Consider the following 16,926-nt stretch of genomic DNA (forward strand, 5'->3'; position numbering starts at 1 on the left):
ATACAATAATTGGTGTGGTGTGGCTTAGACTCGATCCACTTGACCTACGTAAACAAAAATGAACTTTATTTAATTCGATGATGAAATTAAACTTTGCAGAGCTTTTAGTCTTAATAAGGTTGACTTGGTATAATGTTATGGAGAGGTGTTAATTGCATTCTCTTATTTGTCAACGGCACTTCTCTTGACCTTTTTGACCATGTGAGTTAGTCAAATTCCCATTTTGCATTGAATTTACAACTACCCCTTTTCAATGAAATTGTAGCCAAAATGCAGAGTATGAGCATTTTTTATCATTTTGCAGGAGTAAAAAAAAGTTATAAGAAGTGATGTTAACAAATAATTAAGGGAGCATTATTAAAATTTTCCTTATATTATGAATGTAATTTGATTTGTTAGTGTTACTTAAAGCATTTTATATGCAGACTATTACGTACCAAATGGTATAACATGATTTTAAACTAGAAATTTGGGTGACTTTATACTTTTTTTGTGAGTCGAGATGACAGTACAAGTTTATAATGCTCACTCAAATTTACATCGCATGCAACTTTTGTTGCAAAATTTTTAATCTGTCAATTATGGTTGACCATGTACCATCATGAAATCAGTATGTTTATATATGTTGATCATGTATCTCAATGTAATCTATAGACGCCTCTATCCTTCAATTACCGCTTCACTAATAAAAAAAAAAGAGCGTAAACAAAATAGTAGATAGGGTTAGCGTTAATTATTCAATCTTCATTACAATAAGCAAAGTAAAACATAGTCCAATGCAAGCACAACATGGTTGTACTGCGACAGCGCCCATTCCCATAATAACTATGACACCAAAGACTGATCACTCGCCACACAAGTTCCACAGTGATACAGAGATGATAGAACATAGGCTAGGTGGAATAGATAATGCAAAACATGACCATAATAGACTCAATATATATATATATATATATAACTAAGACCAGATGCTAAAAACAGAAATAATCAATGGACTCTTAGCATTGAGGAAATGGAGTGCCACAAGTGTTGGCCACCTTCCTGGCATTAGGAGAGCTGATGAACTTCTTGAGATTAGGGTTCCTCATGTAGCTGCATAAGCATGGCCTCTGTTCTTTTATCTTGGAACAGCAGATTGCAGTAGGTGTAGAGGAAGATGTTATAGCGTTTGCACATGGGCTCAGCTGCAAAGGGTTGCAAGTCACTGCTTTTGCTTTCTCAATCCCTCCAAGAACCAAGAGAAGAACTGCAACGAATGCTAGGTGCTTCATGATGTTTTTGATGATGAAGAATTGCTGGTTTGGGAGAGGGATTGGGAGATGGAGAGAGATGGATGAAGTGGGATTTGGCTGTTGTCTCAATTTATAGAGGAAGGAGATGGCTGAAAAGAGGTGGTGATATTGATAAAGTTTTCACCCCATACCTATGCTAAAACTTTAGGCTTAAACATTTCATGCTTTTAAAAAAGTTCATCACTGATTCACCATGCAACAATCATTAGTCATCCTTAAAATGAGAAAATTCTAATAGCAAGTAAGCACTTATTCTTTGTTTCGTTTACCAGTTTTTTTTTTTTTTTAAGTGTTCATCATGTTATGTGTTTTCATATATATCAATTTTTTTAAAAAAAAAGGACATAAAATTATCTGTTTCTCAATTAATTATTCAGAATACGTCCAAGACTACTTTTTTTATAATTAATTAATTTATTTTTGGGTTTGGACTTTTGAGGGGAAGGGGGTTTCGGGCTGCAGTATGAAGATTATTATACCTAGCACTGCAAACGAATCGAGCAGATCGCGAGCCGACTAAATCGAGCTTGAGTTATTTATTAAGAAAAAGATATTATTTTATTTATTTTTTAAAAAATAAAATAATTATTTTTTATTTTTTCAAGCTCGAAGTCAACTAGAATTTGAGTCGAACTCGAGCTTGAAATTTAGACTGGCAGCTCGTCGAGTTTGATAAAACTAAGTCAAGATTCGATTCGATTAGATCAATACTCGACTCGATTCAACTCATTTGTAACCCTAGTTATACCTCATAACTCATTTCTACTGATAAAATAAAAAAGCTAAAGCATTAACAGAGGAATTTGAAATTTAATTCCTTGACCCGCAAAAGAAATATAGAAGGAGCTCCTAGTTTTTTGTTTTTCGTTATTTTAAATACCAAAAAGTGACCCTAGTTAAATGTTACTTTTTGACTTGTCTCGGGCTTTTCTTGCTTGAAAATGGATACAAAATATGTTTTCTTGTCTCATGGGCAGTCAATTTTCCCTTTTGCACGCTCATTTTAGAATCTAGTTAACTTTGATTGGGGAAAATAAGGAAAAAAAAAAAGTAATACTAGATTGCACAATAAACATCTAATTTGGCAAACATGAAATTTGATTTTACCACAATGTTTCCCGGTAGATTATTTTGATTGGCTTCATAATGTAGTTTTACTTTTGTTTCCGACTACTTTATCATGTTTGATAAATTAATGTAGAAACTGACTTTCTAAAGTATTACGATTAACTTGAAACACAAATCATGTTGTACCAAAAAAGAAACCCTCATGCTATGAATAAGTGAGAAAAGGATAGAGATGTTCTTACTTGTTTCAACGTAATTAGACATTCACAGAGTATGATTAATTTGAAGAAAACAAGCCCTTTCTAAAGAAAAGAAAAAAAAGAATATATATATATAGCATTGAGAATTACATCCATTGATCCAAGCAAAAAAAAAAAAAAAATCTATTACTTGTTCGAGCCAAAGTTTAAATCCAGTTATAGGTAAATCAATTGCAACTTTTTTAAGTGCTGTCAATGATTACTTCTTATTGGTAATCTTTCTAAGCATGCAGGCTAGCATTTTCTCCACATTATTTCTTCCAGGAACTCAGCCTCAACTCAACAGGTAATCATATTCTCAACCATTATTATTTTCCCCCACTACAGCTATACCCACAAGATGGCAATTAGTTTACCAACATATTTTCACAACTTTGTATTTTATTCAGAAACGAAAAGCTTTATAAACAAAAAGAAAGGGTCGATGTGAAATCGGTATAGGAAAAGTAAAAGTCCAATGCACTTAATTTGTCCTTTTAACTATTTGGCTCCCTCTTTTATCCCCATCCTCCTCATATATCTTTCTTTGTACAGCAAAATAAAGCGGTACTTAAAAGATAGTAAAATCATCGAAAATCAAAAGATTATCTGCTTTTCTCTTTAAGGCTTTAGGATAAAGAATTCACAAAGTCAAAAAGGGTGACTCTTTAAAGTGTCCTGCATTTTCACATTGTCCTTCATGAGATCATGATATTACCCCTCTATTATCCTGCATGATGGAGCTACATGACTGGTTCTTTGTCCAAGCTCCAAATGGGGTCCGCCGACTTCAACTATACTGTCAAATTTGACACTGTAAACAATTGGAAATGCGATGCACTTTCAATTAGGCAAACCCTGTTCGTGAACAGAAATCATCATTAGAGATTGTACTACCACGAAGAGGAATTAGCAGAAAAAAGACAGAATATAGGTAAAAGAAAAAAAAATGCAGTAGCATTCTATGTCCATAATAGTATTTATTTTGACCACAGGGCCCAAAATTATGGCCTGCAAATGAATGAAATGATGGCCTTCCAACCCTGAACTGAAGTTGTTTTGCCCTTTTCGGTGATGTGATGCAAGGGAGGCATGCTCGCTCCGCCATTTCAGATCACATGTGTAGTCTTTGCCTTGTCCAGTTGCCCTTTAAACTCCTGGTTCATGAAAAATTTAGTACAATTATAATAGGACCTTCAATTTCTTGAACGTGAAGTCTTGAACATGATTGAAGTATTGCAAATGATGGGCTACAAAAACCACTTCTGTTACAGGAGTAGTTCCTTTAGCAGTACTTTAAGGTTGTGATAAACGGGATCTAGAGGAGTTGAACAAAGAACTGAAGCTTAGTGCAAAATTTACTTGCAACATCAGTCAATTCTGTGATGTTTTCGTCTTCTATCCCTAATGCAAGGTTCGAAACATTAGCATTATTTGTAATTCAACCAGTAGGAGGCAGGCACAATCAATGTATACGTTCATATTAGTGGATGATGCAGTAGTGAATTTTCTGTGTAAATTTACCAAATCCTATTCATGAGTTTGCAATTATAATATACATATTAACCTTTCAAATCTTGGAGAAGCTAACCTCTCAATCTCTCAGTTTCCTGCAATGCCTGTGGCACTTTTTCTTCTTCATTTCTTATTAATTTTCTTTTTTGATCTACCAACACAGCTTAGGTCAAGGTACTTGCATGCCCACAGTCTATTGCTTGAGCTCTTTCAGCGTATACATTTGTGCAATACACGAGTTGTCAGAAGATTGGAGCATAAATATGAAAAGGTACATCGGATATGAGGCTCTTTTGCTGTGGAATTCTCCTGCCAACATTGATAGATTCGCCTTGGCAAATGATGAAGAGGGCTGTTTTGTTCTAATCCCTGTGGTCCTTGCTAAAGTCCTTTTCTAAATCAGTTCTATCATGTCATTAAGATCATGATGCATGCTTTTATTGGTTTTGGCAATGATAAGGCTAGGGAGGAGGCTGTTTATAGGCTATAATGATTTCCAGCATCTATCAACAATGCAAAAGTGATGTATCAATGATTGTTTAGTAATATACTCACAATGAAATGGATTTTGTGATTAATTAGTATGCTAATAGCAAGCAATATAACTCTAATTGCTCCTATTCTGGTCAAAGATTTCCTCCTAGAGAAAAAGCCACCCCAAATCCCACTCCGGCTCTGCAGTGCCTAAAGGCGTACAAGCTCAATCTGCGATTATTTGAACGAAAGAATTTGCGTGCCCTTAAAATCATGAGTGCTACAATGATGATGGTGTGAGTCATGACTAGCGCAATCATGATAGCTGCTCATGCCTATCGCCCTCTCTGCAAAATGGTCAAAATTTTCTTTATTTTTGATGCATCATCCCATTTGCCTTTTCATTTTCTTTAACCTTTTTTTTGGTGACTAAAAATTTGTAAAATGATACATATCAGGAAAAAAAAAGGAAAAACCAAAAACGGGCTAGCTAATTCCTCAAAATATTGCCAAAATTTTTTTAAAAAAATCCGACAAATGTGACTCTGACAAAGTTAACGTCCACAGCACGGCAGGCAGCCCGGTTCAATAATACTTCAATTGGTCTAGTTGAAATCCGGTGGAAGGGTGTCCGCAGTTTAGGTTAAGCTCGAGAAGGATATTTTATTTTTTGATCTCAATCTACTTTTAATCAGTGGATCAGACAATATTGAAAACGAGTTACTTGGTCATTAACTTGTTTATCAATTATATTTGTTGTTCCCATAACTCTGGATTTCTTGTTTGTATACCGTGGTCACTTGTTAGCATGGATCCGGTGCTCAATTATGGTGACAAAATAAGATTAATTTCTGCTAGGTATGAAATAGTCAAGAAGTTCCCCTAGTGTATAGAGCTTAACAAAGACCTTAAGGATCAAATTTGCAGCGTACAAGAGATTTTTAACTCTCGCATATTTCCTTTGAGAATCCATAATGAATTTTCTGTTCATGTGATCATTGCCAACTACCAAATGAAACACAGAGAATCCATGACCAGTTTCTTTACTTGGATGTTTAAATGAGTCAAGAAAGTTCTCAGCTATTAAAGGAAGACTAAAAATGGATTGAAGAAGATGAGCTATTAATTTAATGAGTTCTGAGCCCCTGCAGTGGAGGCTATCTTCTCAGCCATGCCAAAGCCATACCTTTCTTACTTGCCAAATGTGTCTTGGTGGCTAAGATTAGAATCATACTGCAGCATATATATGACAATGCTGTATAAGGTCTAAAGTATATGAATAGCTAGCAGCACTGATATTGACATACTTTGTTGGAAGATCGATTAGCCATGTCGAGCTCATCCTCAGATTCAGATGAACAGCCGCTATCTCCAATAAGATTGTTTGGTCGTCAAAGATCCTTGCATCAGATCCTTGGAGGGGGAAAAGGTGATTCTCAACTTTTTATCCTGTTCTTCTTTACCATTTTAACTTTTGATGCCATATATTCTTTTATTTCGAAATCGAACGAATTTTTGTATTGCTTTTCCAAAATAGTTTTCTTTCTCTATAAGATTATTTCTCAAATGTCAGACAGCCTAACATAAGAGTGTTTTTTTTTTTTTCCATATAATATCCTGCGTATAATTCCCATGGATATTATGGTAATCTAGTCTGGTTTGCTTCATAAGTTTTAATATCTCCTCCATCTTGCCTTATTACAAAGAAATTCAAGAATTCTGTATTGTCATTGTAAGCTAAAGCGCATTAATATTGTGAAATAAAGAAGTGATTTCAAGTTGTTTTAAAAATAACAATGTATTTCCCAATAATTACATATATGAACATGCCTGTAATTCAAAATCCGTTCGTTACACCTGTTCTCCAGAAATATAAGGAGCTGAATTAAATTATCTCATCCGGAGCCCAAAATTGAAAAGGGCAATTAGCATAATCATGTTTCTCCAGAAGTGAAAAATTGCTTTCATCGACAAGTGTTGTTTACAATGAATAACAGTCGCACTTGAACATGCTACCTTTTTTTTTTTTTTTTTTTGAATGATTCGTGTCCTTTGTGTGAGGCTTAAATTAAACCTCTTCTTGATTGCCAGATTGGAATACGCTGTAAGAACAAAGTGAGTCAAAAGTACATGTTTTCGCACAAGAAAGATGTGTTTACGTGACATTTGCATTTTCAATTGCAGTTGCAGACATACTACTGTGGGAAAACAAGAAGTTATCTGCTACAATCCTAATAGGCGTCACAATTATATGGCTCCTTTTTGAATTGGTGGAATACAATTTCATCACTCTTCTGTGTCACATCTCTATCATTATGATGTTAATTATGTTTATTTGGTCCACTGGGGCAGGATTAGTTGATTGGTACTGTTTTCTTTCCTAATACCTCTACTGCGTTACCAATTCATATTGCAAGTTAGTTTCGCCATCTTTAAGTTTTAACTGAGCTAATATTGCCAAACTTTCTGTCTCCAAATGCTCTACAGGAATCCCCCAGATTTGCATGCTATAACAGTGCCTGAAGCTACATTCAGATGGCTGTTTGCCAAAATCAACTGGATATTGTTGAATTTGTATGACATTTCATCTGGAAAAGATATAAAAACATTTTTTCTGGTATACATCTTCGCTCAATTGTCATTTTGATCCTGCTGTGTTCCATTTTGTCTTTCCGCCAATTGATTGTGTTATCATTGTCTTCTGACCTTCCTTTTCTTTTGTATACTTCCAATCAGGCAATCACTTTCCTCTGGATGTTGTCAATTATCGGAAGCTCTTTCAGCTCTTTGAACTTCTTATACATTGGTAAGGTTGATGAAAATCTGTTGATGTTGTTGGAATAGTGTTGTATTATTGTCATCATATGTAAGTTACTAATCATGCATGGCATCTTTTGTTATTTTTTGCTGGGATTTGAAGGCTTCCTCAGCTTGGCAACTTTACCAGCTTTATATGAGCGTCATCAAAATGAAGTGGATCATCTCGCAAGCCAAGGGAGGAGAGAAATGAAGAAATTGTACAAAAAATTTGATTCAAAAATCCTTAGCAAGATTCCAAGAGGGCCAGTGAACCAAAAGAAGGGATACTAAAGTTGGAGAAAATCAGGAAACTAACTTGTGAAGAAATTGCCTGTCCCTATTTCATAACCACTTTGCTATGTTGCCTAGACAGCAAGACATATTTGAAGTAAAAAAAAAAAAAAAAAATTACTTCTTCAAAAGAAGATGGATAATGATTAACCTTTTACAGCTGTAAAGTATTCATTCTTAATTTTCTTTGATCTGTCAGTATGAGTTTATCTGTTTAGCACTTTAGCTTCAAGGTCAATTTCATGGTAATGATGGGAAGAAAACAAAATGGACGGCAAGATAAGTTGATTCAAATGGTAAAAATAAATTATTTTTTTTATAAAAAGTTGCGTGTTTGAATAACGTCTATAAGTGTATATATACAGTACTTGGGACATACTTTGATCCGTAGTGTTGAGTGAAGCCAAATTCACCAAATTTTCTTTTACAAAAAAAAAAAAAAAAAAAAAAAAGAAGACCGAATATGTTTACTAAATACAACGAACATGATTTTCCAAACTGAAATGAAATTGCACATGCTGTTCCCACACAACCATTAAGGCATGAAACATCCATCTGAGAACCAACCGCACTCGACCTAACGCGGTTGATTGTTGATTCCCAACTTGCCCATAACACCACCACCAATCGCATTCCATCACCAGTAGTGTTTCTGGGATGTTTGGATCCCCTGTTTTTTGGATGTTTTTCAAAAATTAGTTTTTCAAATACAATAAAAATTTTTAAAAAGTACTCTAAAAGGAAATTTAAAAATTAGTTTAAATTTTTTAAAAATTTTAAAAAATATCTCAAAATATATTCTAGAAACTCTTCTATTATTAAATATTCCAAAATATTTTCTAAAAAATCTGCTACAGCAAAATTTTTCAAAAACATCTCAAAAAACAGCTAATAAAACAGAATTGTTGTTGGCCAATATACTTCCTTTGGGCTTGTAGATTCCATTGTTGCTTTCAAAATCTCTTCAGAAACCTCAATTATGTTCATTATAAGCGTGGGTTACAGATGTAGGCTAAAGCTAATTATTGGCCCAAAGCCAACTCTGCATGTTCCATGTGCAAGCCCAAAGCTAATTACTTCCTGCATTCCAAATTATTCGTCGCATTTCGGGATTTTAACTTATTAAGAATAATAGTTTGATGGTAATGTTGGTAGATTTATTTTCAAAGTTGCTCTCAAGAATTCAAAATTCAAATTTGAATTTAGTATGAAATATAGATAAAGATGGGGACAATATTGAAAAAAGAGATAAAAAATAACTTTGACTTTGGTAAAATAACAAATAATAGTTACAAAATTCGGCTAGACCTGACGGTTCAACCATTCAAACTGGTGAATCGGCCACCTAATTGGATTGGTTTTCAAGTTAGACCGGATAAGTAATAAATCCATTGACCAGTCAATAACCCAGCGGTTCAACCGTTCAAATCAGAAAAAAAAAATTGTTGATTGAACCTTCAAATTAAAAATTATAATATTTTTATAATTCAAAATGTATTATTATACTATGTAATGCACTTGCTGGTTGAATTGGCCAACCCATGATTGGACCAGTAACCTGTTGAATCGGTCACCTCTTTGGACTGAGGTCCTAGTTGAGTTTTATAATTTTGTGGCAAACATTTTGGGACATTCCAAAATGGAAAACATGACAGTCCCAATGGAACAGTGGGAATATTTTATTTATATATTTATTCATTTTTTGGAAGATGGCTTTGAAATTATACGGTAACACTTTTTGTAATGTGATACATATGAGATAAAAAGATAATTGAAAATTATGTTTATGATACAAGTCCAATAATATTTGAATTCTTTTGTTTCAAATAATACTAACCAAACGGATCCAAAAGGCTCTAGATGTTCCTTAAAATTCTTGCTCCCATCGAACCCTTTCTATCTATAAACGCATCAGGGAAGAAAGCATAGCAAGCAAGTAGACAGGGCTTTTGTGGTTTCCTGTGGAATTAGGTTTGTAAAATGCCAAAAAGTCACTTCGGCTTTGGAAAAAAGACAACAGCCTGTCCGGGTTGAGTGAGGTCTCTTTAGGTCTTAGTAGCAGCTCGCCTGCTTAAGGTTGTTATCCCACATCGAATGTTGGGGGGGGGGGGGTTTGGGGTAGTTTATAAGTTTCCTCAGGAACCACAAGAGTTACCGGCTTTTATGATTTCCTGTGGAATTAGGTTTGTAAAATGCCAAAAAGTCACTTCGGCTTTGGAAAAAAGCAAGTAGACAGGGCCTGCTAATTTTCCGACCACAGTCCTCAATACGTGCCTGTTTCTTTTGGCCTACGCATGAAAAAATATATCTAGCATTTCAAGTTATATTAACCTCCAATATGGTTTTCACAATTTTTTAAAGATTAAGATAAGAGATAAATTTCAAGTTAAAATTTTCAGTAATAGGAACGGTTAACTTTTTTAACTTAACTGTTTTTTCGTGGTACTAAATATATGGTACTTTCCTTTTGTGGGCAAAATAGAAAACATAAATGGTGTAAGATACACCAGAGTCATAATTTTAATCCAAACTCAAAAACATAGATTATTGTTTTTCCCAGAATCCAGATTTTATCATGAATTCTCAGCTGGCTATTTATATGGCTTTTAATCTGTCTATAATTAACACAAAGATAAATGCAATGACAAACTCAAATTCCAAATGCGGTCCACTGATTCCGAAGTTTTAGAACATATATTTTGTTCAAAAGAAATTATTATGAAGAATCGCAGTCGGTAGACTGGGTAAGTAGTCTTGTGCTTAAGAATGCTTTAGAAAAAAGCACGAAGGTCAAACTCTGACCAATTTCATGCAGATTCTCTAGTTCTGTGATAGGGATAGCACATTTTCGATAAGCATTGTCAAAAAAGTTGTGTGAAAACATTAGATTCTGCTGTGGTTTTGTCCTTTTTCTGTCCCTTTCCTCTTTTTTCCAGTTTCTATGTATGGCGTGATAAGGAGCCTGTGTCCATAAAAGTCAAATTTTGCAGTAGATAAGATGAGTAGTCTGAAAGACTTGTGGAAGTGCTGATTCCAACGAAGACAGAGCTTAGGAGTGTACCAAGAGATGGTCAGAGAACTCAAGGCAGGAGGAGGAGGAGGAGGAATCTGGGATGGACAAAATTTTGAGGGCTTAGGAAGTGTAGTTTGGGTTTTGTGGGTGGCGTTCCTTAGTTCATCTTTCATCTTAGCCGTTATCCTCTCCTGTGGAAGTGGTGCAACCAGAGACAAGGCTTCTTCTGCCACCCAAACTGATGCCCACGGGGCTGCATGTGGTGCAGGTTGCACCGCTGCATGTGGTGGCTGATCACCGTGCTGCTCTCTGACTTCTTATCACCTACCTGATCTGCTGATTCTTTTCAGTTGTGAATCGGGAGAAAAACCAAACTAGAGATGACAAAAAACAAAGGGTAGGAAACTAAACTAAAGTAGTAATCGATTCCTCCTCCTCTCTTTTTTTTCTCTTTTTTGTTTGTTAGGGGTACAAATTGTTCGGTTTTGCAGTTCAGGAGTTGTAATAACAGCCTCCTATCAATAGATGTCAAAAGATAGGCAACAATTCACCCGAAGGTGGCAGCCACAATTAAGAGGTAAGTTTGGTAGAGGGCAAGGGTTCTTCGATAGACCAAGAGGCTGTTGGCCTCTATTTTAGTATTTGAAAGCTCTATTTTAATGGCGTTCTGATTGTACATCAACGAATTTGGTCCTACTAAACAGGCATAAGGCATATCATAGACAGTTCCCATTTTTGAAATTGGCTAGAATAAGATTCCGCAACCTGGAATAAGAACTCAACAGGCCAAGAGACATTTCCCAAACACTTGCACACAAGTACAGAACGTAAGACTTGAGTTTACAAGGATTCTTCTCAGTTGTAAATTTCTTTAGGTGTTATTCTATTACTTTCCTACTCTTTCTTCACACACTGTCCAGTTTATTTGAACAATTTGGGGTACAATGAGAACGTGTGCAGTCCTTCATCATTTCTAGACACAATAAATATTTAAAACAGGCACAAGCCAAGATATAGCTGTGGGTCAAAATTTACGTGACAACAGTTCTCACATTCCTCGACTTCTCCTAATTTCAGTTGATGAAATGTCCATGCGGAATGTATCTGCTGGTATGGAAATGAACAGGCCTTTCAGTTCCTCTGGTACGTCAAAATCCTCGAGTACCTAAGAGAGACCGCGAAAGGGTACAAGTTTGTAAGACGAGTCATCACAATAACTCCAGGGTATGGAAAGGTTTTTTGAAATGTAATCTAACCTTGAAAACACCATCTACGTTTCGGCCAGCAACAAGGAAAACACATCCAGTGTTTTTGCACCCGATGAGTATCTCCAACATCTTTGCATAATCGTTCCCATAGTATTTCGGCTGAAAATCAGCAACTTCCAAACATTAAGGCAAAAGAAATTGCAAACTTTCACAGAAACACATTACTGCATGCAAAATTAAAATCCACAGACACCAGAATTTATTAGCATAACAAGATCACTATTCTTTTTTGCGTGCGCGCGTGTGAGAGAGAGAGAGAGAGAGCTACTCCAGAAAGTTTGCCACTTATTAAAACATATTCCGCACCACAAGATAAGAAAAACTATATCTATCCTATTACCAAGAAGAGAGAGAGAGCTTATGATTGTAACCAGAAAAATGATAAACATAAGTAGAAAACCAAATTGAGGATAACAACTAGATATACTGGTAAGCATAAGAATCAGGTACACACTTGGAACCAAAATAAAAACTAAATTGAGGAAGGTAAATCAAAAGATAAAAGTAGAAAACCAAATTGAGGAAGTTAAATCAACCGGTAGATAAAAACTAGATATACTGGTAAGGATAAGACTCAGATACACAATTGGAACCAAAATAACAACTAAAGCTGCAATGATGACATACAACCTAGATAGTTGCTTGAAAAAAAAAAAAAGGTATTGAACTACATAAACTATTGAACACCCAAAATACAGTAAAGAAGCCAGTAACGGAAAGGACAAGGCTACATAGTAAATTTCACAGACTCCTGCTATATATTAAAGGTCCTTACATCGATTAATCTCACTGCTGTATCTGCACCAATGACAAAAGCACTGCCAGGAAAGAGCTCTGCTTTCTTGTAAAAATATGGCTGATTAGATACTATGACTGTTTTTCCTGAATGCACATATGAAAGCAATTAGCATCCATTTAATAAGTAATGTAAAAATATGGCAACGGTGTAGCCCAGTGATCCCTACAAAGAAAGTATTCTGACAAATTCCAAAACACTTGGAAAAGAAAATTTCCTTTTTGCACCACCCCAACCTGGGTGGGGATTTCAGAAGCATTCAAATGACAAATCTACAAATACTAACAGAACAACTTTGGATCCATGTAACGGGAGAACCAAATTCAGCAAATCAATTTAAGATACTTTCAACCCTAACCAATTCCATGACAAAGCTAATGTTCCTTGTGCCTAAGCCTGGTGTAATCAAGCTATTATCCACTGCCATATTCCTGCATGCACATGCACACAGGCTTCAAATTTAGTCATAATGAAAACCACTATTCCAAGGTTCAATTATAGGGAGACACAAAAGGCTTTGACATCCACTACCAATTTCCATAATAAAAGTTTAATCTTCAGAAGGTGATTCATTTTAGAAGGAAAATTTGTCAGATGGTTTCAAATGCACACACAGCATTGATTCTGAACTTAAGTATAGAAACTAAATGATCCAGACTTACCAACTCTTTCAAACTGTTTGACACGTTCTTTGATTTGAGATACTGTCAAAGGAGGTTTATCAGCATTTATGGCGGACAATTCAAAGCACAGGTATCCATCCCCACATATGCTGCATATATAAAATAAACTACGTAAACATCAGAAACAATAGGACATAAACCTAATAGTGATATGGTAGCACACGGAACTATCCTAAGACAATATCATCTCATTTATGTCTAAATGAACTGACAAAAACTGGAAGCACTTCATGCTGTTTCACGTGACACTGAACCTCCATCTAATGCTGTTCGTTTTATGACTGGACTTGCCTTCTGAAAAAGATCTTCTATCATGTAATCATATTACCATGAGTCACAATATTGGAACTGGAAAGTTGCAAGAATAGACAGATTTACCTAATTGCAACATCCAAGAGCTTTAGGTGACCTTCATGTAAAGGATTAAAGGAACCAGATAGAATAATCTTCCGTTTCGTATTAGCAATATCTGCAAAATGTTTTACTTCACAACAGAGGTCTAGAAAGTAGATCACTTAGTGGAAATTATACAATTTTAAGATACAATGTAGATTCTCCACCCAATTTCACCAGCCACCAAAATGCAACTTCAACTGTTAGTAAATGTTTCAAACAGATGAGGCTTTTATAACCCAAGTGCAATGGGGAAATTGTGGTGGACAATCCACATTGTTAAGACTATTTCTAACAGTTCAAATCATACCACTTGAAAAGGGATAGACCTTAAAGCAAATCTGTCCATTTATAACTTGCTCTAATTCTTGATCTTCATCAAATTTGCTTTCATATTCATCAGGAACTTCAGATTCATTTAGCTCAGAAATATAGGTTGCCTCAACCTTGCAAGCGTTGGCAATTCCCTATAAGTACATCATAAAATTTTTCAATTACATAAAGAGACAGAGACTCAATTTTGACCAAATGAGAATTAACGAACCAATCAGTCAGGATAATTATGGAGTGTAAAGTTCTTGGAAAAACTGGACCAAAAATTTTAACAAAGTGTGGATATGAAAATTCCATTTCTAGGCAATTCTATTGAATGTACGCCAGCAGCACCTGAGGCAATGCCATGGATAAAACTGCTTTTAGGTCATAATATATATATCTATCAAGCACATCCACTGAGACTTGTGCAGAAGAAAATTTTGATTTGTATCAAAGTTCTCTTAACATGACTTTTTACACTCACTTCTTTGAAGCAATAAGATGAAATCACTAAGCACCTATAGGTAAACGGTGAAATGTAATCCTAGGCTATGTTTGGTTGTCCAACAGAATAAAAAACTGTCTCTATAGAAGTTTACTTTGCATATGATGCAATTCCAATTCTAATAAAGAACCAAAAGCAGCTTTAGAAAATACTTTCACACCCACAGTCAAGTCGTCCCATCAGATATGGCCCGTACTAGTAAATGGCATCTGATAAGACATTATTATACCAAATTTTCTGTAGTCAAGCATCTTCAACTTTTTAAAAAGCACTTTTATTGGTGCTAACAACTTAGATACTACTCAAATCACATTTCTAAAATATCAGACGATCAGCACCAACACCTCTTTCAGACCTTACTCAGCACGTTACTCCTGAAAAATCACGAAAGAATTAAATGTGCAACTTTCAACTTAAAAAACTTCACTCACCTTGAGTAAGAACTGGCTTGAGACTGTTTCTTCTTGCTCACGAGTGCGCAAACCCTAAATTATTCATTAGCCCAGTTGAATGTTTTGAGGAAGTTAACTCCCAGAAGGAAAAGCAAAGTTAATCCTGCAGTACCTTTGACAGAGTAACCGTTGATACCCAAAGCTGGTCAGATGTTCTAGTTGACAAGTGAAACCTATAAATGAGGCAAGGCCGGAGTTCAGGTTTCTAACCTATGCAAGACAAAAAAGTTCATTCTTCTAACAAAAAAGAAACTGCATCCTGTAAGATACCTATGATCTCCTAGTTTGGGGCGTGTGCTAGCTAGAGAACCAGTAAAACCGACTCCCAGAACAGGAGAACCTATTTAATCATTGAAACCAAGATGCATCACCAATGTAACAAATGATCGATAATTCAAGAACAACGCTACGAATCAAGAAAAAGAAAAAAAAAATGGCCCCAGGTAGACCTGCAGACGCATCCAGGAAAGTCATCTAACTACTAAAGCCTTTCAGCACAACAAGGAAAAAACTGCCTGCATCATTAACATAAATTGGCAAGAATGACAACAACAGAATATATTACTAGAACTCCGTACGTAAAATTTGAGGGTAAGACTGTTCAAAAGTGAAGTTAGTTGGTCCATTATGACCAATGGAGCTTGAGCAATTGAGCTCGATTGACAGATACAACCTCCCATGTTCCTGGACTTTCCAGACCACCAGTGTCAGCATCTTGTCGCTTATTATATTATACAGAAACTCTAGAAATTTGAATATACCGAACGTAGAAAAAAAAATACAAATTCATTTCGGAAATAGAACCTGGTTTAGAAAGCTTTAAAGCTCTATTATAAGCCAAGAGTGCCATTTCCTCCGCCGTCTTGGCACTAGCGAATTGAGCTGGAACCTGTTCATTCACAACAAGTAATCAAATACTACCAAATACTTATAGAACTAAACTCTGAGAAATGGAGATGATAAAAGTAGATGTTAAGTGGGATCATTATGAAATTGACCTTGCCGAGCAATTGAATCATGGACATTCCAGAATACGGAACTACGGCTTCCAGTACCGTATTTGATGCTCCGGGGACCGACAACAACAACCCTAACGCCTGCGAGGCGCCGCCGGCGATGTAGAGAACGGCCTGAGTAGGACAAGAGTGTATGGATCCTACGAGAGCTCGCATGGAGCCGTCCGTCATACTCGTCCAGACGATGTCGTTTTAGTATCGGAAGCCCAGATATGACGGGAAAGTTTGTTGACTGCTTGGAATTTGGGATGCCATTTTTATTTTATTTTATTTTATTTTTTGTACGTGGGATGCCCATTTCTCAAGCTACCCCTCGCCGTTTCTGTGTTGATTTGTTCAATGCGACGTCGTTGCTGGTGGTGTTTCTTGGGGCGGAAAGTTTTGGATTACATTTAATAAGAATCAGGAAACATTTAGTAAGAATGAGGAAATTCATGTTGCTAGAAGAGATGAGTGAATTGGGGAAGGTAACAACATTTGAGTGTTGGTTAATAGGATGACATTGTCATGATAGCAAAAGTATTTTATATCTATTGTTGGCGGATGTCAAAAGTTGGCAGTTAAGAACTTCAGTGGACATCACTGAATCTGCAAAATATACATTGCAAAAACTATGGCTTAAGAGCCGGAGTTCAGATCCATTGAATCTGCAAAAGTGTGCTGGCTGGAAAAATGGTGAAGGAATTAGTGGCTATTAATTCTGTTAGGCCATGGCGTCTTTTTCCTTCACTTTTTCAGCAGTGGTCTTTTGTTTCTTGGTAGGGCTTTCTGTTATTTTCAGTGTAGCGAGGCGTTCTGCCTCAAGTT

At 35.8% G+C, this 16,926-nt stretch overlaps 2 protein-coding genes across 2 annotated transcripts; one reads left to right on the plus strand and one right to left on the minus strand.

Annotated features, from left to right (window-relative positions):
- The first annotated feature begins 5,693 nt into the window (after positions 1-5,693).
- Positions 5,694-7,827, plus strand: LOC140017002 (reticulon-like protein B9). The gene is made up of 5 exons (XM_072071343.1): positions 5,694-6,017; positions 6,773-6,953; positions 7,076-7,205; positions 7,325-7,394; positions 7,509-7,827. Exons 1-5 carry the CDS (start codon positions 5,918-5,920, stop codon positions 7,676-7,678), a joined length of 651 nt encoding a protein of 216 aa, XP_071927444.1. The 5' UTR covers positions 5,694-5,917; the 3' UTR covers positions 7,679-7,827.
- A 3,635-nt stretch (positions 7,828-11,462) lies between these two features.
- LOC113717170 (uncharacterized) lies at positions 11,463-16,397 on the minus strand. The gene is made up of 11 exons (XM_027241859.2): positions 16,102-16,397; positions 15,908-15,992; positions 15,374-15,443; positions 15,216-15,276; positions 15,083-15,136; positions 14,142-14,298; positions 13,817-13,907; positions 13,418-13,527; positions 12,735-12,841; positions 11,948-12,058; positions 11,463-11,856 (listed from the first exon to the last, which is right to left on the minus strand). Exons 1-11 carry the CDS (start codon positions 16,288-16,290, stop codon positions 11,740-11,742), a joined length of 1,152 nt encoding a protein of 383 aa, XP_027097660.1. The 5' UTR covers positions 16,291-16,397; the 3' UTR covers positions 11,463-11,739.
- Between the last annotated feature and the right edge of the window lie 529 nt (positions 16,398-16,926).

The sequence above is a fragment of the Coffea arabica genome, chromosome 11c, assembly GCF_036785885.1.
Source record: "Coffea arabica cultivar ET-39 chromosome 11c, Coffea Arabica ET-39 HiFi, whole genome shotgun sequence".
NCBI lineage: Eukaryota > Viridiplantae > Streptophyta > Magnoliopsida > Gentianales > Rubiaceae > Coffea > Coffea arabica.